The sequence below is a fragment of the Bufo gargarizans genome, chromosome 2 (assembly GCF_014858855.1).
Source record: "Bufo gargarizans isolate SCDJY-AF-19 chromosome 2, ASM1485885v1, whole genome shotgun sequence".
In the NCBI taxonomy this organism is placed as follows: domain Eukaryota; kingdom Metazoa; phylum Chordata; class Amphibia; order Anura; family Bufonidae; genus Bufo; species Bufo gargarizans.
Window position 1 is genome coordinate 516,238,991 of NC_058081.1, and position 23,004 is coordinate 516,261,994.

Below are 23,004 nucleotides of genomic sequence, written 5' to 3' on the forward strand. Positions count from 1 at the left end.
ACCAATCCACAGTAGCGTCACAGCCTTCTCTCAGCTCACCAAGCACAGCTCCGTACATTGTGCTTGGTATAGTGGCTAGGCCCCATTCACTTCAATGGGACTGAGCTGCGCCTAGTCCATCTGACCGATGTCATGTCACATGGCCTAGGCAAAGCTGCGCGAAGGCTCCAATGCCTTCTCAAACAGCTGATTGGCGGGGGTGCTGGGTCCCCACCGATCAGATACTGATGACCTATCCAGAAGATATGGTGCCTTTGGTGCAATGAAGGGGGTCACCATTGCTCTTGTTGCACCCAAGTTCCACATTATTGCTGTGGTCAGCCCCTACCTTGCTGCTTTGATTGACAGGACCAGGCAGTGGCAAAGCAGCAAGGGAGGGGACAGCCACAGAAAGCCACAATGTGAAGCTTTGATGCAACAAGTGCAATGGTGACATCCTCGTTGCACCAGAGGCTCAATTTGCATATTAAAGGATCCATGCACACAACCATATTTTTGGCCCACATCGGATCCACATTTTTTGTGGATTGGCTGCAGACCCATTAATTTCCATGGGGCTGCAAGAAACACAGACAGCACATCGTGTTCTGTTCACATCCATATGTCAGTTTCCACACCCTGCAAAAATGATAGAACATGTCCTATTCTTGTCCATTTGGTGCGACTCACACAGCTGGTATCCGTGACTTGCAGACCTCAAAATGGATAAGGCCATGTGCATGGGGCCTAGGAAAAAGTGTCATAACTCTTGAATGGAAGCTTGAATCAACGAAAAAAAACAAAAAAAAAACAAAGAAACAAAAACAGAGCTTTAACAGCTATGTGTCTATGCAAATTAAATTGATAGAGAGGTCGCTAGTGACAGATTGCCTTTAAAAAACCAATGTACCAGGGCTTACCTGTAATATCTGGACTGCAGGTAGGTGGAACACACAGCTTTAGACACATGACTTGCAGATCCAAAATCGATGACTTTGACCCGGTATGGCTGCCTGGAAGGGTCAACCAGCATGATGTTCTCTGGTTTAAGATCAGCATGGATAAGACCAAGACTCTTCAATTTCATGAGAGCTGTGGCCACCTGCTGCAGAACCGGCCTGATGTACTTCAGCGGCAGTGGACTGAACTTGTTCTGTTTCAGAAAGTCGTAGAGGTTTTGCTCCAGCATCTCAAAGACGAGGCAAGTGTGGTTCTTGTGCTGGAAACACTCATAGGCCCTTACAAAGTTGTAGTCATCTGCACTCTCAGTGCTCAGCCGTGCCAATATACTGACTTCAATTTGTCCTTGCCTGGCATAGGATGGGTGATTCTTCAAGATTTTGATTGCCACAATCTCATTGGTGCCTCTTTTCCAGCACTTGACCACTTGCCCAAAGGTGCCTCGCCCCAGGAATTCTAACACTTCATACGTATTAGTCATGGAGCAAAGGACCTCATGTTGCACCAGTTGGTAATCTCCTTCACTGTTGGAGCCACTGTTCTTGGAGGTGGCTGTGGAGGTGGTTGCAGCTGTGGCCCCACTTGCATTGTTCTGGGTCATGGGAAGATGTTCGTCTACAATCTGCACACTGCCATTGTCCAGCTCCTCGCACTTTCTCTTTAAACCGCACTTCTGGTACGTGTCCAGAAGGCTGACTGTACTGCGACGCATCAGGTTGGTCGGAGGGCCACCGAGCGTTTGACCGCTCGCTGTTGCTGAAGACCCACTACTGGAAGAGGTCACTACAATGTGACCAGAGCTGGTAGGGAAGATGACAGTCTGTTCGAAAGGTGCTTGAAGGAAGGAAGCGTAGGAGAGCAATGGCTGCCCAGATGTAGAGCTGCTTTTGCCTGGGTTATAGACCTTGCTGTGGCAGCCGTATCCGGTCATATCCCAGGTGGAGCTCACTTCCAACTTTGGTTTCTTCACACTACAGAAAGAGGACAACTGGAGGCTGTGCGAGGAGAACGTGTGCAAGGAAGAGGCCATACCTGCAAAGGAGAAAACAGGAAAACTTAATGCCCGACGGGGTAAATCTATCAATCATTCTTAGTTCATCCTTACACAAGATACAGCAAGCTCCCAACTATGTATTTATTATTTTATTTTATTATTTTGGCTACATCTTTGCAGTTTGTCCCTAAAACATTGCAACTTTGTTAACCCCTTTAAACTGGCAATATGATTTAAAGGGATTCTGTCACTAGGATTAACTCTATAGCGATATTTATATATGCCCATCAATCTCCTTGCTGTGTTTAAAATGATCCCACTGTTACTGCTCTGTGTGTGTTAGATTCTTATAAAAACCGATCTTATTGATATGTAAATTACCTTGGTCAGGAGCCCAAGGGGTTGTCCCACGATATGTTGGAGCCCAGCCGCGCCCATCGATCTGGAGCCCAGCACCGCCTACCACTTAATTTATTCACTCCACTTGCCCTGACGTAATTTCTTCTCAGTGCCTTCGACGAGTCAACAGCGCATGCACCGGCTCCCTGCGCAGTTGACTCGTCGAAGCCGGTGCCAGGAGTCCTCAAGGGAGCAGACTACAGGGTCCACTGCACCTGTGCGAGACTACGGCACTGAGAAGAAATTACGTCAGGGCAAGTGGAGTGAATAAATTAAGTGGTAGGCGGTGCCGGGCTCCGGATCGATGGGCGCGTCTGGGCTCCAACATATCGTGGGACAACCCCTTGGGCTTCTGACCAAGGTAATTTACATATCAATAAGACACAACACAAACAGAGCAGTAATAGTGGGATCATTTTAAAACACAGCAAGGAGACTGATGGGCACGTATAAATATCGCTATAGCGTTAATCCTGGTGACAGAATCCCTTTAAGAATATCAATTGTCTGAAAGATCTCTCTCCCCATCTGCATGTATTCTAAATGAGGAGATGGTAGAAGTCTGCTGCCAGACAACTATCAGCATGAGATCAAAAGGACTGGGTATGTTGAATCCCAAATGACCAATCCTTTTCTCCCCGACATCTGACATAGGGGAGAGCTGGGGGTATCCCATACACATAAAGTCAGTGGCTTCAGATGACATTAAAAAGGGGATTTTCTGGGATTTACATATTGATAACCTATCCACAGGATAGATCAGTGACGGCTGACCTCCGCCACTCCAGCTGTGGTGAAATTATGACTCCCAGCATTCATTCATTTCTATGGAGTTCTGAGTACAGCCAAGCAAGTGTGCATCTTGGGAGTTGTTGTAGTTTTACCACAGCTGGAGTGCTGGAGGTTAGACATCACAGGAATAGGTAATAAATATGGGACAGGTGGGGGTCAGATTCTCGGGAACGCCCCCGGTCAGCTGTACGAAGAGGCCCCAACAATCCAGGATCCACATGGCCTAGCTGCAGCTCAACCCCATCCACGTGAACAGGCCTGAGCTGTAAAACGAAGAACAGCCGCTATATAATGTAAGGCGTTGTGCTTAGTAAACTGCAAGGTGGCTCCCGTGAGCACCGTGGCCTCCTCAAACAGCCGATCGGCATATTGAGGATAGGTCATCAATACTTAAACCCCGGAGAACCTCTCTAATGTAAGTGTATGGTCAGCTTAGGGTAAATGCACATGAGTTAGACTTGCTGCTGTGGAGTTTTCGGAATCTGGAAAGAAGAAAAGTTAATGGAGTTGACGTTGCAATTGTGGATTTTGCTGCCCATACACAGGTCATCTGCTGAGAATTTTCATTGCTGATTAATTGCAGATTTTAAAAGGAGTTCATTATTAATTAACTATCCTCAGGGTAGGTCATCTATAGCTGATTGATAGGGGGTCCGACTCCCGGCACCCTCAGTGATCATCTGAAGAGACCGTGGCACTCCACTGACATGTAGCTCAGCTCCATTCATATGAATGGGCCTGGGCTGCAATCCCGAGCACAGCCACTACAGTCATGTCCCCTGACCCCCTCAATAACTGCCCTGCTAACACAATCTCCCAAATGAGGAGACTGCCTGCAATACAGTTCGGTTATCTAAGAATTTCGTTATGGATTCCGCTACCATGGACCATAAAGTTTTATGGTCCGTGGTAGCGGAACCTATAACGGAATTCTTAGATAACCCGAACCTTGTACGCCAAACTTGAAAGCAGAAGTTCACTCAACACTACTCATGAACATAGAAGGTTAGTGCTGTATGGGATTTAACAGGGGAGTCAAGTTTTGCTACTTTCTAAAACTCCTTTTACAGATGTAGGCCTAATGCACACGAGTGCTTATGGGATGGAGGGGCCCATTAAAAAGTTTACTATGGGGCCGAGCCCATCCTAATTAGGTCTCTGCCCACTATCGGCTGTTCTTGCCAGTGGAAGCTGCAGCCAGCCACACAAGTGCCACCAAAAAAGGACAAAGAAACCCATTTGTGACACCACAGAGGGCGATTTGGAAACACCAAGCGCTCCAGCATGTGGGGCACATTTATCAAGCTAGCCTGTTTTTGGCCATAAAGTCAGACAGGAGTATTTCATTCATCCGTCTTTCTATTGCCGAGTATTTATTATAAGTCTCACAGCTGTCGATGAAATAGACTTGGTGTATTGTTAGGCTACATTCACATGAAAGTGGTGTTTTGCGGATCCACAAGACACAGATACTGGCCCATGTGCGTTCCGCAACTTGCGGACCGCACATGCCGCCGCTATCATAGAAAATGCCTATACTTGCCCGCAATTGCAGACAAGAATAGGACATGTTCTATTTTTTTTGCGGGGCCGCGGACCGGAAGTACGGATGCGGACAGCACAAATTAATGGGTCCGCACCCGTTCGGCAAAATTGTGGAACGGATGAGGACTGATTCATACGATTGTGTGAATGTAGCCTTAGTCCTCATGCACTCGGCCGTTGTTTTGGTCCGCATCCGAGCCGCAGTTTTGGCGGCTCGGATGCAAACCCATTCACTTCAATGGGGCCGCAAAAGATGCACACCGTGTGCTGTCCGCATCTGTTGCTCTGTTCCGTGGCCCCGCAAAAAAAATATAACATGTCCTATTCTTGTCCGCGCTTTGTGGACAAGAATAGGCAGTTATATTGAAGGCTGTCTGCGCCGTTTCACAAATTGCAGAACGCGCACGGACGCCATCAGTGTTTTGCAGATCGCAAAACACACCACGGTCGTGTGCATGAGGCCTTAGTCTGATCTCAGGTGGTTGTTTTTCAGTTAGACAGGTTCATATTCACTTAGACTGGTCTAATTTATTTGTGCATGAAAAAAAAAAAGTTAAATCTTTGCAGAGAAAAGTTGCATGTCTCCATGAAACTGCAACTTTTGATGAAAAAAAAAAAAAAAAAAAAAAAACACACACACACCACACAAACCTCACTTCAGCACTGAAAACAGACAAAGAAAAGCACGCCAGTCCTGGGGTGGAGTAGAGATTAGACTGTTTTCGGGAAAAATTCAGGCACCTACATAAATAGGTTGCAAAAGTCTTATTAACTATCTAAAACAGCATGTTTTAGACTAAAACAGGCACAGATATAGTTACTATAGTAAATGTGCCCCGCAGCTTTAGCCAACATCTAGGGCTGGCAGTTTTGCCGGAAAAAAAAAAGGCCATAAAAAAAAGTGCAGAAGACGCCATTAAAAACCTGAGTGCAAAAGCAGTCTAAGGGACCTTACATACATTATTTGGCTGTGGAATTCCTTTGCAACCTGTGTGTTTTTGTGGCGGTGCTAGGCCATAAAATGGCGTAAAAAAGTTGCAAACTGCAACTTTTAAATGCCATTGGCATTTCTATGCCTCCCTCGCTTCTAAAGAGGGTGTGGGCTGAGCCATCCGCCCTGCCACATTTCTCATTTAGTAGCAAACAAGGACTGATATCTACACCAGCTACGAGCAGGCAGATACGCATCGGCCGCGTGAACTCCGTTTTGCGGTACGGAACCAGTGACTTGAATAGGTCTGCGATCCACAAGATATGGCAAAACATACGCGGTGAGGTGGCACAGACCTGAAAGCCCACGGGAGGGTTTCTGAGTGTTTCCTTGGGCTTATGATCTGAGCCCCCCACCGCAAAAGAGAGGACGTGGACTATATTCTGGCGTATCTTGTGGAACGCGGACCCATTCAAGTCAAAGGTCCGCAACATGGGCATGGCGGCCATCAGGTCATCTGAATAGAGACTTATACAGAAAACAAAGAGAATACAAACTGCAGTTTTACATCTCCAATGATTTTAATGACTTGTCCACTTGGGGGCACTATAGGTAGAATAAATGTGTCCCATTATTTCACAGATTTTTCATCGTCTCCCCTGCAATGTATAAAGAACATGATATTCACAGCTTTTTAAAAGGATCCTTGGACAAAAGTAAAGGAATCCAGGTGACATAACCTCATACCCAGCTACCCCTGAACCGCACTGCGCCATGCAGAAGCCAAGGCTTTCTGACACCAGTACCACAGATCAACGTGACTACAGGAGAATATAGACTCCATAAAGAAACATGTCCATGTTGACAAGATCCCCCATTATATTCAAGGTGACTCCTCCACAAAGGGAAGCAAGATGGCGGCCTGGGAGCACGCTGCCAGAATGTATTTGAGTCACTTTCAGGAGGCACTTGGGTGAGGCGATGTTTACTGGGTGGATTCTTGCCCTCTGCAGCGCTTCTTTGTGCGAGAACAAAGGCTCGCGTCTCCCAGCTCGCTGGATCCAGAGCCACAAAGCTGCCTCTCACAGCGATATTTATATCCGAGCATGGCGCACATGACAAAGGCCGCATTGCCTCTGTCTGGGCCTCATTGTTTCCCTGAGAACTGAAGAAACGTAACCCCTCATTTACAATGCTGCACACAACGTTGGGGGGAGGGGCACAAACGTTAGCGTTAATTGTGTTCCGATAGGATTGAAAAATCACAATCATGGTGGATCAAATGGACAGTGAAAAGGGAGATGATTAGATAGGAGGAGGAGAGGGGAAGAGAGATAAGAGAAGAGACAAGAGGAAGAGGGGGAAGAGAGATGAGAGAAGAGACAAGAGGAAGAGGGGGAGAAGAAAATAGAAAGGATAGAGAGGATAAGAATAAGGAGAGAGGTGAAGGTGAGATATAAGAGAACAGAAGGAGGAGCGAGAAGGATAGAGAGGAGAAGGAGAGCAATAAGGAAATAGAGAAAGGAGAAAGAAGAGAGAGAGATTAGGAGACGAAGGAGAGGGCAGAGAGGAAGACAGATATAGAGATAGAAAGCTACATTAGATATCAGATAGATATGAGATCTATTATATATGAGGTCATTCTGTATTTATAATAAACCTCATGAGACAGCATGTAATAATAAATGCGTATGAGGAGTATTATCTGGTTTTTATTTTGGGCTCCTCTTTCCACTGAGCTGCATCATGACTTTCTGGCATGACTCCTGTCTGCTGATTTCACACTCAGCAGGTGGGAGACGAGAACTATTAATGTATGTGACCAAGAGCAATTATCCAGCACATGAAGCTGGGTGATGTCACAGTGATGTCATATGACTCATTTGGTGACTCACCAAGCCATTGGAGCCTCGCTGACCATTAACTCTTCATGTGCCCCCCCCACACACACACACACAACATATCCCTTGTAGAGCAGACAGAAACCCTTATCCACACGAGCCACATACATAGTTCCATTCCTTCATGCTCTGCTCTCTCCGTATTTAATACATTTCTGGCTGTCTATTCATAAACTAGGAAGCTCAGAATAAACACAGGCTAGGGCTACATGGCAACTCTGCTCGTGTGACAGCCGACGTGGCCAGGATCGCACAGTAGGGATGATCCTATAGAAATGAATGGGATCACAGTGCGAGTCGCAAAAAATTCAACACTGCTGTATTTTTTGCGTCTCGCGCTGCAATCCTATTCAATTTTTAATGAATAGGCAATGAATTGAGTAGCTTAAAAAATCTCGGCAAAATGGCAGCTGCCGAGTAACTGGAATGATTTACGATTTAAACAGCATTTTCACTGAGATTTTTTGGGCAAGAGATTTTCATGTTACTCTATGCGCGCAGCTGCCGCAGGGGAGGGCGGGGCCGCGCGCAGCTGCCGCAGGGGAGGGCGGGGCCGCGCGCAGCTGCCGCAGGGGAGGGCGGGGCCGCGCGCAGCTGCCGCAGGGGAGGGCGGGGCCGCGCGCAGCGATTACACAAGGAGAAAAAAAAAAAGACTACACAAACAGAACGTCTATAAGCCAGGAAGAGACCGCACACAGTAACTGCAAAGGAAAGGGGCATGCACAGCAGTAAGGTTGTACTGTAATCATTTCTAATTATTAACGATTTCTCCTCATAGACCATGTAGAATATCCCGCTCTCATTTCCAGCTTCTCGTGTGCAGCAATGACTAATAGGACAACACAGCGTCTCCTCTATCATAATCGGCTACGTGAAAGTCGAAACTTCATATCCTGTAAATATCCTGGAAAGAAATTACAGGAAGACGAACGACTCTATGCAAATCTCCCCAACTGCACAGATAATCGCACGCTATAATATGTTATCAGGAGAAATGGCTCATCCACAGATTCAGCAGGTCACGGCGGCCATTAGAGCCAGAGTCTCAGTCCAGTCAAGAATTTATATATCCAGCGTTCGCTACAATCCGGTCATTGAGAAACAACGTGTCTGATGTATATGGAACGGGCCCCATTAGATGCCCGATCTCCTGAGTAAGGCCTCTTGCACACGACCGTATGGCTTTTTCTGTATTTTGCGGTATGTTTTAAACTGATCTGTTTTTCCGTTTCAGTAGTGTTTCCACTTCCGTTCTGTTTTGCCGCTCCGTTTATGGTCCGTTTTTTGCAGCTCGCAAACGGAAGCATACAGCCAGTACATTAAAAAAAAATTGGTCTGGGCATAACATTTTTCGCAAAAACGGAACGGATTCGCGAGACATACAGATGCATTCCGTTTTTTTTGCGGACCCTTGACTTGAATGGAAACACAGAACGTGATTTGCAGGCAATAATAGGGCATGTTCTATCTTTTAACGGAACGGAAATACGGAAACGGAATACATACGGAGTACCTTCCGTTGTTTTTGCAGACCCATTGAAGTGAATGGTTCTGCATACAGACCGCAAACAAAAACACAAAAAACTGAACAGAAGAAAGAGGCCTAAGAAGGGTGGAAATTTACAGGGTGTAAAAGGAGTCCATGAGTACAGCCATGAAGAACATTATGCAAACGCCCTCCTTGATGAAAAATATAATAGGATTCACTATTACACAAAAGTCGCCGTTCAGCTTTTAACTTCCCAGAAGCCATTCTTCATTCTCAGAACGAAGAAATAGGTTTGGAAAATGAGTTTACACAGCAGCCACCCCTCCCCCAACACAAACCATCTCCATGTACTGTGAACACTCCAAGGTTCAACACTCTTACGGCATGTCTCCACACGACTGAAATGCGGCAGGTTTTCTGCAGCACAAAATCTGTAGCCAAAAATAATAAAAATGCACCAAATGGTGCATTTTTTTTATTGCAGATTTTGATCCGGAAATGCTGACGACGTGATGCCCAATTCACTTGTTGCATTGCAAAGGGCAAAAGCCACAATGAAAATCTGCTGTAAAAATGTACATGCTGCAGCACTGGTCAATTTCTGCTGCGTTATTTTTCTGCAACGTGTGGATGAGAATGGCTAAAAGCTCACTCGCGCTGCATGTGGACATACCCTTGGGATAATACGTTCACACGGAATGGAAAATACAGCAGACAAGTCTGCTGTGGAGGTTGTTGCTAATCTGCTTATGTTGCTGTGGATTTGACCCTCACGACTGAAAAGGGCGAGACCCGCGGCATAGATTGGCATGCTGCTGACTTCATCTATGCACCACAGCTCAATTTATCCTGCAGATTTATTTTTATTTTTTTCACTTTGCTGGTACTGTGCAACGCTGCTGATTTTCTGCAAACCTGCTGTGTAACCACCACATGTGAACTTACCCTTAGGGGCTCATTCACACGACCACAAAACATGGGCACCAGCTGTGATCTGCAAGACACGGCAAAAGCTAGGACATGACCCATCTTTTGCGTTGTGAAGGCACAGAAGGCCTTCTGTTCCCGTGGGTTTCTAATCTGTGCCCGTTGATCTACCCTCTGTGTCGCTGAGCACCACGTAGCGGAGTACACCTAACCACATTATCGGTTTCCTATCATAGAAGGCTATATCAGTGAAGGCAGTGCCGCCTTGTATCCATTACCTTATCGTATTACATTTCTAATCTGTGCCTCCGCTCCGCAACAGATCAGAGATATTGTATCTTTTGCCGTATCTTGCGGATTGCAGACCCATTCAAGTCAATGGGTCCACGTCCGCAGCACAGAGTTCACACGGCCGGTGCCCTTGTATGGCAGACCGCTGTTTGCAGTCCACAACACAGGCATGTGAATGAGCCCTTACAGAGATAGATCATGCAGTGAAAAAAAACGAAAACATTACAACAAACAATACTGGATCAATGCGATTTGACCACCTAGGGGTGTAGCTTCCATCTGGAGAGGTTAGAATTTGTCTAAAGTCTGGCACTAAATGAGACTGGCAGCTTTCAGACGATGTTCACTTTCTCTCTTCCCCTTCCCCTACATGGTTAATCACCTATTTGTAGAGTAAAATCTAAGGCCGTATTACAGAGCCAGATATGTCAGGCGATTGTCAGGAAGGAATCGTTCCCTCCCAGCATTCGCCTGCTCGCTAGTGGAGGAGACCCCTGCTATTACATGCAGCATGAGGAGGAGTGATCGCCATGTCCTCGCTTGTCTCCATACTGTCTAAGGCTAGGTCTACACAACAACATTTTATAATGATAGTCTATGGTGTTGCACTGCGACATGCTGCAACGCGACAGGTGCAAAAAATCCATTCGAGATGGATTTTTCCACGGCTGTCGCGTCGCAGCATGTCACATTGCGACACCATAGACTGTCATTATGAAAATTGTCCCACGACATTGGTGCGGAAAAATGTCACACTACAAATGTTGCCGTGTAGTTGTGCCCTGTCGCGCGACATGTCTCCGTGTAGACCTAGCCTAATGGTTTACCGGCGGCAGATCGTTATTAGACACAACTATCTGCCGCCTGCAAACAATTATTTTAACATGTCAAAAGATTTGGATTGCCCGATGATCGAAAGTTTTCTCGTTCATCGGGCAATCAGCTGCAGTATTACGCTGCAAGATCGCTAACGATTATCGTCCGAAAAAAATAAAATTGTGTGGTGTAATACAAGCTTAAGAAAATTATTTTTTGTAAATAAAGAAACAGTCACCAAAATGTCTGAGTTCTGCAGATTTTTCAGGCTTCCAAGCAAATTTACATAAATATTATTCAAATCCAAATGAGGCCCCGTGCAAAAGACTGTCCGTTTTGCGGTCCACAGATCCGCAAAATACGGATGCCATTCTCTTTTTTTTTTGCAGCCCATGGTCCAGCATTTTGCAGACAAGTATAGTACCTGTTCTAATTTTTTACAGAATGGATATACAGATGCAGATCACATGGCTGATCTATGTGCTTTACGCCCCTTACACATACAAATGCGGATCCATTGAAGTCAATGGGTCCGCAAAAAATACAGATGCAACACGAATTGCGAAATACATATGGTCATGTATATGAGCTGTTTTTTTAAGCTCTGTGTAGATTTCTGTTTGGGAATTTCCCATGTGGCAATATAAGCGAGTTAAGGTAAGAAGACAAAGGGATTCTGGAAAACGAGCCCGATTGAAAAGTACAGTGTCTGCTGAAAAAAAAAATGACAGTCTAAATTTATCTCCTACTTGCTGTGAAAATGGATGATGTCTCTTGTTCTCTGTTATCAGCTGTTTCAGGCCTCTTGCACACGACCGTTTTATTCTGTGTCCGTTGCGCCGATTTTCAATGGGTCCGTTAAAAACTCGCCTAATGCACCGTTTGCCATCCGCGTCCGTGATCCGTGGTTCCAGTCCGTCAAAAAAAATATAACCTGTCCTATTATTTTAGCAGAAAACGGTTTGCGGACCCATTCAAGATTGTCATCCGTGCGTCTGCATCCGTTTTTTTCCTATCAATTGCATGGCAAACCTGTCAAGACTTTTTTTTACTTTCCTTTATGTCTGGTGGTCCTCCAAAAATAAAGGAGGACACATGGAAACAAAAACAAACGGATCACGGAACAACAGAACCCCATTTTGCGGAACGCAACACAACAACGGTCGTGTGCATGAGGTCTCAGGCTGGGGAAAGGCTGGCTGTAGTGTTGTATAATGGGATGAGCGACAGGTAGTGCAGAAACCTCCCGGACCCCCATGATGACTACTTTATGTCACATATCTCCAGAGACATTTACATCCCTATGTGACCCATATCAGCTGCCCCTCTTACAAGGCGTCTTGACTGTTACGAGCACCAGACTGCAGAGTTGTTGTCCGATAAAGGGACTGTATTTTGTCAGTATGAATGACATACATAAGTTTATGATTATTTCAATCTTTGCCTGCTGCAATGTCCCTGCATCCTATAGGTCAGGTGCATTGTTGAGGCAACACAGAGCTCTGTATACATGTATATAATACCCGAGCTTACATAAATATACCATGCAGCCCCAGTCAGGCGGAAGCACCTGGCACCGGATAATTACATACATATTGCTTCTACCATTACATCATACTACACCAAGTTTCATATGAAAAACGACCTATTGCTTTAATCAGATTTTTAAGTAAAATATGGTGTTTTGTTTTTTTCTAATTTTAAATGTCTTTACCAATATTGAAAAATAATCCTGAAATCTTGCAGTTTTTACACTGAGCCTCATACTAGGCCTGGGATCAGCAACCTCTGGCACCCCAGCTGTGGTAAAACTACAACTCCCATCATGCACACTTGCTTGGCTGTTCACGGGACGCCCTTAGAAGTGAACGAGGCATGCTGGAAGCTGTAGTTTCACAACAGCTAGCGTGCCGGACGATGCGGACACTTCCTGTTCTGTAGATATTGCTTCTCAGCAGTCATTGCAATTATCATAAGAAGATGAATTTACAATGCAAGGTACACCTCTATTATCAAGGCAGATAACACAGCATCCACCACTGACAACAGGTGATGTGTCAGCTCCCCTCCCCTTATACAGTGAATGGAGAGTAATCCGTTCAGTTTGCATCAGGATGTCTTCAGTTCAGTCGTTTTGACTGATCAGGCAAAAGATAAAACCGTAGTATGCTACGGTTTTATCTCCGGCGAAAAAAAACTGAAGACTTGCCTGAATGCGAAGATACAGATTGAGGTTCCTGTTAGAGGAGTAGAGACCAGTGCCAAGCCATGGACAAGATAAAAGGGTTGTATTACAGGGCACTGCTGCAGGTGGCACAATATCAGCAACAGGTCAGTAATAATATGATGTATACTTCCCAATGGTCCCCGATCTGGCGGAACAGTCCCAAATATCGGAGTCGGGGACAGCTGAGGCATGTCCTTCTTTCCTGAGGATGCAGAGCCAGTTGAATGCAATAGCGAAGGAGAAACAGGGAGCCACCGGCTCCCTACTTCACAATTCACTGGCCGCACCTCTCCCTACCAGCAGGCGCGATGTGGTGTGGCTAAGCAACCGAGCTGACAGGACGGGAGGATGATCATCTGGCCTGTCCACTCTTGCGCTTAGCTCAGTAAGCCTTCCGACGTCACCTCATCACGCGTAATGTTGTGGGGAACAGAATGAGCTCCATTTGCTGGGGGAACGGGGCTAGGCGAGTTATTTCTTTATTTTATTAACAGTACAGGCTTCACTATTGTAATGTGGGTACTAAGGGGGCATTCTATTTTGTGGGGGAACTAAGGGGGCACAACTGTTGTGAAAGGACATTACTGTGTGGGGGCACTAAGATGGCATAACTACTGTGTGGGGGCACAAATGGGACTGGGTGGGATTGGGCATATATAGATAGGCACTGGGCAGATTTTGAGGTATAGCTTAGTGTCACAGAATTCTTCCATGGCTCGTTACGCACACCACGGATGCTGGCCATCCTTTGGCTTTATTAAAAAGTTGGGAGGTATGGGGTGCCACTGTGTAGAGGCAATTCCTACCCTGCAACTACTGTTTACCCAACATGAGCACCAGGGGGCAATCGCCGCAAGGTGGCACCACTGTGTAAGTACTAGGAAGCTAGCTAATGTTGTTGTATTATACTGTACTATATTAAATTATAGCCCTATATCACAGAATATCTCTGTTCTACTGTATTACACTATATTATACTACAATACAGATGGTTCAGTAGACTGTGGGCGCTTTCATATAAGCTGCACAAATCCCCACACATTTATCATGATTTTCCAAATTTGTAGAAATCTGTGAAGTGGTTTTTGGAAACACAGCTATTACACATGAATAGAGTTCAAAAGACTGAAGAAAAAAGATGGTATTCAACACATGTGAAAGGACCTTTAATTATACATATTCTACTACAACATTATACTATGCTATAATACTCCATTATATTAGACTATATTATACGTCTCCGTAATTCTATAAGCTATTATAGTACATCATCACACGTTACTACTTTAGGCCTCATGCACACGGCCGTGTTCCGCGGCCGAGAGCGTACCGTGGAAACCCGGCCGGGATTCCTCCCGACAGCATGAGCGCACGGCGTCATTGGTTGCCATGACGCCGTGCGCTTCATGCAGCCGCTCCTGTACAGTAATACACTAGTATAGTGTACTACTGTACAGGAGCTTGCTATGAAGCGCACGGCGTCATAGCAACCAATGACGCCGTGCGCTCATGCTGTCGGGAGGAATCCCGGCCGCGTTTCCACGGTACGCTCTCGGCTGTGGAACACGGCCGTGTGCATGAGGCCTTAATATGTACTATTTCACACTTGCTGCATGGCACACGCATTCACAGTTAATTTCCACGGCTTTGCAATGTGGTTTTTGCCCGCACATTTTCTACAGGTGAATGAAGTTCAAAAGACGGTGAAAAAATAAAATAAAATGGTGGCATTCAGCATGTGTGAAAGAAGCTTTAAAGGGAACCTGTCACCAGGATTTTGCGCATAGAGCTGAGGACATGGGTTGCTAGATGGCCGCTAGCACATCTGCAATACCCAGGTCCCATAGCTCTCTGCGCTTTTATTGTGTTAAAAAACAGTTTTGATCCATATGCAAATGACCCGATAGGAGTCCTGTAGCAGGAGACGAGTCAAGCGGAAAGGAGCCCAGCACCGCCCCGCGTCCTCCGAATCTCCTCCTTGCTGGCTGACGTCACAGAGCTGGAGCGCCGAAATCTCGCGATGCGCAAGCTAGTGCATGCGCAGTGTCGGCATCATGTTCATTCCCTGTACTGGCATCAGCACAGGGAACGAACTACGCTCGCGCATCACGGGATTTCAGCGCTCCAGCTCTGTGACGTTAGCCAGCAAGGAGGAGATTCGGAGGACGCGGGGCGGTGCTGGGCTCCTTTCCGCTTGACTCGTCTCCGGCTACAGGACTCCCATCAGGTCATTTGCATATGGATCAAAACTGTTTTTTAACACAATAAAAGCACAGAGAGCTATGGGACCTGGGTATTGCGGATGTGCTAGTGGCCATCTAGCAGCCCATGTCCCCAGCTCTATGCGCAAAATCCTGGTGACAGGTTCCCTTTAATTCTACTACTTTATCCAGGGGTGAGATTCTAATTTTTAACAACAGTTTTCCTACACAATGGCGGACAAGCAGCATCACGACATATATTTACATATACATACACCATATATATGCAACACATATATATGTAATTTTAACAACCGGATCTGGAGAACCGGTTGAATCCCATGCCTGACTATCACACTGCAGTACATTATACTAAGTTATGATATTATGCTATTCCATACACTATATTACAATAATCTATCAGGCAGCACGCTGGCCCAGTGGTTAGCACTGGTGCCATGCAGCGCTGGGGTCCTGGGTTCGAATCCGACCATCTGCATGGAGTTTGTATGTTCTCCCCATGTTTGGGTGGGTTTCCTCTGGGTTCTTCGGTTTCCTCACACGCTCCAAAGAATTACTGATAGGGACCTTAGATTGTGAGCCCCATTGGTGACAGTGGGATGCTAATGTCTGTGAAGCACTGCGGGATATAGTATAGTATATAGTAGCCCTATATAAGTGCATCAAATAAATAAACTATGTTATACTACTCATTAATGCTATATACTACTATATCATACTGTCCTACTTTATTATATGGAATATAAAATGTTATATGGATTATGCCAGTTGCTCCGAAGATGAGCAGGTTGGTTTTGCATACAGCAGTCGCCTCTCTGGTGGGCGAGTCTAGGGGAAGCGCTCAGGCATGTAACCACAGAAAATGGTTTCACTAGCCTTTTTTTGTTAAAATTTAGGTCACCGGCTTTTGCGGGTGGGGGTGGGGGGGCGCTGGGGGGAGAGATAAAAAAAAGTTTAAAAAAAATAAACAATTATCAGTCCATTAACCCTCCCTGAATTCACCAGGGTGTAAGGCTGCTGCCTGCATTGTGCAATCTGGTCCAGACGGTGGGAAAATAAACCTTCTAGAAAAATTTCACAGTCTAATTGTTTTAACGAAACAAACAGGATAATGAGTTTTATCTGCCGGAGTCCGGGTTCTAATATTGGAAGGATGAGGGATGGTTTACAACGGGCGGTGGCTCCTGATCACACTACCGCCATACTTTTGTTCCGCTGAAGATGCTCCATAATGGTTACGGACTTAATTTCAGGAAAATCTGATTAAGGCCTAGTTCACACTAACGTTTTTTTTGCGAGTGTACGGGCTGTTTTTTTTTGTGGTCCATATACGGAACCATTCATTTCAATGGGTCCGTAAAAACAAAACAAACAAAAAAAAACAACAACAGAACACATGCGGAAATGCATCCGTATGTCTTCCGTATCCGTCCCGTTTTTTTCTGAACCATCTATTGAAAATGTTATGCCCAGCCCAATTTTTTTTTAATGTAATTACTGTATATGCCATACGGAAAAACGGATCAGAAACGGAAACAGAAAAACAAAACAACGGATCCGTGAAAAAACGGACCGCAAAACACTGAAAAAGCCATACGGTCAAGTGAACTAGGCCTAAGGCCTCCTGCACATGATCGTATCCATTTTTGAAGTCCATAAAACACAGATACCAGCCGTGTGCATTCCGCATTTTGCAGATCGGTATGTCCTGCCCTCAGAAATGTCTATTCTTGACCGCACCAAGGACAAAATAGAATATGTTCTATTTTTTGTACGGGGCCCCAATACGGAAATATGACATCCATGCGCTGCCTGCATTTTTAGTGGACCCACAGAAATGAATGGATTTACATGCAATCTGCAAAAAATGCGGACCAGACATGGACCAAAACTATGGTTGTGTGAATAAAGCCTTAAAGAAATGGGTATTAGAGATATAGATAGCTCTATTACAAAATGTTTTCTCTAACTTTGTGATTTCAGAAGGGGTATGGGGGCTCTGCAGGGCTTGGGATCCCACAGTCCTATCCGCACGCTCTCCAATTGTACATGAATATATAAAAATAGCTTCACTTTGGTTGCATGCAGGCTTCTGCACTCACTGTCAACTTCCATCATTCAGCGCCAGGTGGGAGGTCACAATGTGACGGTCAGATCGGAACGCTCTTCCTCAGCAGCACAGATGTTCCTCAGCAGCACAGAGTATTTCAGGAGAACAGTGTGCTGATCTTATGGGAGGTCACTAGCTTGGCATTACAAAGTGAAAACATTAAGGTCCCCAGCAGCAAAGAAGAGAGTGCCGAATGCCGATCTTGTGCTAAGTCATAGGCTGAAAGTTAGGGTCCCCAGCAGAGCAGAGTATTTCAGAAGCTTACTTTGCTGATCACATGATGGACAGAAAAGGAGCGAGAAATGTATAGGTTGTCCCACACCATCTGAACATCCCCATTTTATGTTCGCATAGCTGCAATCCCTCCGATTTGCCTCCATATCCTGTTTATTAGATAACTTGAATTCCCGGAATATTTGACTGTGCAAATACAAGTGGAAATTTACCATATTAACCCCTGTCACTAAAGCATGAAGAAACATATAGAACAAGACAGGAAGAAAGAACGAGGAGATGTCAGGTTTACTGCTACATGAAGATAAATTATTTTGTGAAGAGATAGGTCCTCCTGTGAGCACAAGAAATCAATCAGATAAAAGTGTTAACTAAAACCGGAATTGAAATGGATGCCTGTGTTTCCTTTCATTCACTTGTACAGACCAAAACTGCAACCAATGTGATCACAGCTTTACATTTTCCAGTGTAAGGCTACTTTCACACTAGCGTTCGGGGCTCCGCTTGCGAGTTCCGTTTGAAGGCTCCCACAAGCGGCCCCGAACGCATCCGTACTGCCCCAATGCATTCTGAGTAGATGCGGATCCGCTCAGAATGCATCAGTCTGGCAGCGCTTGGCCTCCGCTCGGCAGGCGGAAGCAAACGGATCCGTCCAGACTTACAATGTAAGTCAATGGGGATGGATCAGTTTGAAGTTGACACAATATGGCTCAATTTCAAACGGATCCGTCCCCTATTGACTTTCAATCTAAAGTCTGGACGGATCCGTCTGAGCAACTTTCACACAAATTTTTCTGAAATATAATGCAGACTGATCCGTTCTGAACGGCTCCCATCGTCTGCATTATAGGAGCGGATCCGTCTGTGCAGACACCAGACGGATCCGCTCCAAACGCAAGTGTGAAAGTAGCCTAAGTTAGAAAATACCGAAATCTGTCTGGTATGTCCATAGCAATGCGTTTTCTATGCAGACTACAGGACAAAGAGCAGATACTGAGAGTTACACCCAGTATACAGGACAGGAGAAGTGGTACTGTGCAGTGTCCTTATATACAGAATAAGAGCAGATACTGAGAATTACACCCAGTATACAGGACAGGAGAAGTGGTACTGTGCAGTGTCCATATCTATAGAACAGGAGCAAATGCTGATAATTACACCCAGTATACAGGACAGGAGAAGTGGTACTGTGCAGTGTCCATATATACAGAATAAGAGCAGATACTGAGAATTACACCCAGTATACAGGACAGGATAAGTGGTACTGTGCAGTGCCCATATATACAGAATAAGAGCAGATACTGAGAGTTACACCCAGTATACAGGACAGGAGAAGTGGTACTGTGCAGTGTCCTTATATACAGAATAAGAGCAGATACTGAGAATTACACCCAGTATACAGGACAGGAGAAGTGGTACTGTGCAGTGTCCATATATACAGAATAAGAGCAGATACTGAGAATTACACCCAGTATACAGGAGAAGTGGTACTGTGCAGTGTCCATACATACAGAATAAGAGCAGATACTGAGAATTACACCCAGTATACAGGACAAGAGAAGTGGTACTGTGCAGTGTATATATATATACACAGAATAAGAGCAGATACTGAGAATTACACCCAGTATATAGGACAGGAGAAGTGGTACTGTGCAGTGTCCTTATATACAGAATAAGGGCAGATACTGAGAATTACACCCAGTATACAGGACAAGAGAAGTAGTACTGTGCAGTGTATATATATATATATACAGAATAAGAGCAGATACTGAGAATTACACCCAGTATACAAGAAGTGGTACTGTGCAGTGTCCATATATACAGAATAAGAGCAGATACTGAGAATTACATCCAGTATACAGGACAGGAGAAGTGGTACTGTGCAGTGTCCATATATACAGAATAAGAGCAGATACTGAGAATTACATCCAGTATACAGGACAGGAGAAGTGGTACTGTGCAGTGTCCATATATACAGAATAAGAGCAGATACTGAGAATTACACCCAGTATACAGGACAGGAGAAGTGGTACTGTGCAGTGTCCATACATACAGAATAAGAGCAGATACTGAGAATTACACCCAGTATACAGGACAAGAGAAGTGGTACTGTGCAGTGTATATATATACAGAATAAGAGCAGATACTGAGAATTACACCCAGTATACAGGACAGGAGAAGTGGTACTGTGCAGTGTCCATATATACAGAATACGAGAAGATACTGAGAATTACACCCAGTATACAGGACAAGAGAGGTGGTACTGTGCAGTGTATATATATACAGAATAAGAGCAGATACTGAGAATTACACCCAGTATACAGGTCAGGAGAAGTGGTACTGTGCAGTGTCCATATATACTGAATAAGAGCAGATACTGAGAATTACACCCACCCCATATTTATCAGGGCAATCTTCACTACTTTACTTATACTGGTTTTGGTGACAATCAAGATGGTCACCATGACATCTACCACTGCACAACAGGCCAGGATTGCCAACCACCATTCCTATGAATGTCCTCACATAAAACTGTCAATAAATAGATAGATAGATAGATAGATAGATAGATAGATAGATAGATAGATAGAGATATGGATGGTCATTTCTGTTTTCCACCACGTAAATTTGATAGTTCTTGTTTTTCAAAATGAATCATTATTGTCAGCATATTTGATAGCTTTTCTTTCCATTGATTGGTAAGAACCTTATTATTACTGGTTATCGGTGTGTTCAATCAGTATGAATCAATTTATCTTTGCAAATGGCACCCTCCCTGGGTCATACAACTGTGCACCCCCTCCCATATTCCATCACCACTGGCTGCTAGGACTAAACCTCCCCAGAAACCTAGCGGAAGGATTAACCCCTCCAGTGAAGCTAGGCAGTTATTAAGGGACTACGGCAACGCTTCTGTATCGTCCTTAAGGTCTCTGTACTCTTTTCTACTCCCCTCCCCCTCTCTCATAGAGCTGACATACAGTATACAGAAATTCTGCAATCTTTTGTGGCCGAGCAAGAAGTGACAGAATGGTAAAGACTTTTAAGGCCCCTTTCACACGGGCGAGAATTCCGCGTGGGTGCAATGCGTGAGGTGAACACATTGCACCCGCACTGAATCCAGACCCAATAACTTTATTGTACAGATGAGCAGTGATTTTCACGCATCACTTGTGCTTTGTGTGAAAATCGCAGCATGCTCTATATTCAGCATTTTTCACGCAACGCAGTCCCCATAGAAATGCGGATGCAATGCGATTTTCATGCATGGTTGCTAGGAGATGATGTTAGTAAATTGATAAAAGTCAATTTACTGCATTATTTTCCGTTATAACATTGTTATAAAAGGAAATTGCATTTTTAATACAGAATGCTTACTAAAATGTGGCTTGAGGGGTTAAATTTTTTATTTTTTTTTTTAAATTAACTCCCCTCATCCTCTTGTTCGCGCAGCTGGCAGGTCTTCTTTCAGGACCTGCAAAAAGGACCTTTGACGTAATCGCGCCCACCACTTCTATCTTCATTCAGCAGGACCTGCGCTAACGTCACCACACTCACCACATGGTGAGCGCGATTACGTCATCAAAGGTCCTTTTGCAGGTCCCGATAGAAGAAAAAAAAAATATTATATATATATATAATAGGAATGCTATTATTTTTCTTTATAACCATGTTATAAGGAAAAATAATAAAAGGAATAGAACACCTAAGCCAAAGCCAAACTTTAGTGAAGAAGTCTGGGTTCGGGTCTGGGTCTGGGTACCACATTCAGTTTTATTCTCACGCACATGCAAAATGCATTGCACTCGCGCGGAAAAAACTGAACATCGGAACGCAATCGCAGTCAAAACTGACTGCAATTGCATTCCTACTCGCGCGAGTTTCCCAGAATGCATCAGGAACGCCCATGTGAAAGAGGCCTAAGTGTAAAAACACATCCTGGGTTCAATTGATTGATTTCTATAGTGGTGAAAGGGATAGGTCTCTCGTACATAGAATATACTGGTGATACTGTGCACAGTCACTTGGAGAAAGCTATGAAAAGGTCCTTTGTCATACTGTGTAAAATATATATATATATAATTTTTTTTTATTTATCTGGAACTTCTTGTCTGGGGCTACAACTGCTGAAAAGGAGACACTTAATTGAGGAACAAGTAGTTTTAGATCGTCTGACAGAGAGGCATGCAAAGCTTAGTGCTTACAGTCGCTTTAGGCTGGTTTCACACGGGCGTTGCGGGAAAAGGTGCGGGTGCGTTGCAGGAACATGCGCGATTATTCCAGCACGAGTGCAAAACATTGTAATGCGTTCGGCACGCGCGTGAGAAATATCGGCATGTTTGGTACCCGAACTTCTTCACAGAAGTTTGGGATTGGGGTTGTGTAGATTATAAGGAAAAATAATAGCATTCTTAATACAGAATTCATAGTACAATAGCGCTGGAGGGGTTAAAATAAATATTTAACTCACTATAATCCACTTGCTCACGCAGCCCAGCTTCTCTTCTGTCTTCTTTGCTGTGTACAGGAAAAGGACCTGAGTGATGTCACCACAGGTCCTTTTCCTGTACACAGCAAAGAAGACAGAAGAGAAGCTGGGCTGCGCAAGCAAGTGGCTTAAGGAGAGTTAAAAAAAATTTTTATATAAACCTCTCCAGCGGTATTGTACTATGCATTCTGTATTAAGAATGCTATTATTTTCCCTTATAACCATGTTATAAGGGAAAATAATAATAATGATCGGGTCTCCATCCCGATCGTCTCCTAGCAACCATGTGGGAGAAATCGCACCGCATCCGCACTTGCTTGCGGATGTTTGCGATTTTCACACTGCCCCATTTACTTCTATGGGGCCTGCGTTGCACGCGATAAACGCACAATATAGAGCATGCTGCGATTTTCATGCAACGCATAAGTGATAAGTGAAAAGTGAAAATCACCGCTCACGTGCACAGCCCCATAGAAATTAACGGGTCCGGATTCAGTGCGGGTGCAATGCGTTCACCTCACGCATTGCACCCACGCGGAAAACTCGCCTGTGTGAAAGAGGCCTTAGAGTTAGAGTTACATACACACACACACACACAGAGAGGGAAACCTGCACTTGACCAGTAGAACAGTTGCAAAACTGTCAGTCTATGGGCTCATGCACCTGGCCGTAAGTGTTGCGCAGTCCGCAAATTGCGG

At 44.9% G+C, this 23,004-nt stretch overlaps 1 protein-coding gene across 2 annotated transcripts in view; it reads right to left on the reverse strand.

Moving 5' to 3' along the window:
- HIPK2 (homeodomain interacting protein kinase 2) overlaps positions 1–23,004 on the reverse strand; it is a 50,453-nt gene that overhangs the window by 22,352 nt on the left and 5,097 nt on the right. For both annotated transcript variants that reach the window (XM_044281324.1, XM_044281323.1), the window contains exon 2: positions 900–1,971. In XM_044281324.1, the coding sequence (XP_044137259.1) occupies positions 900–1,969 (1,070 nt within the window). In that variant the 5' untranslated portion in view covers positions 1,970–1,971. The remainder of the gene's footprint in view (positions 1–899; positions 1,972–23,004) is intronic.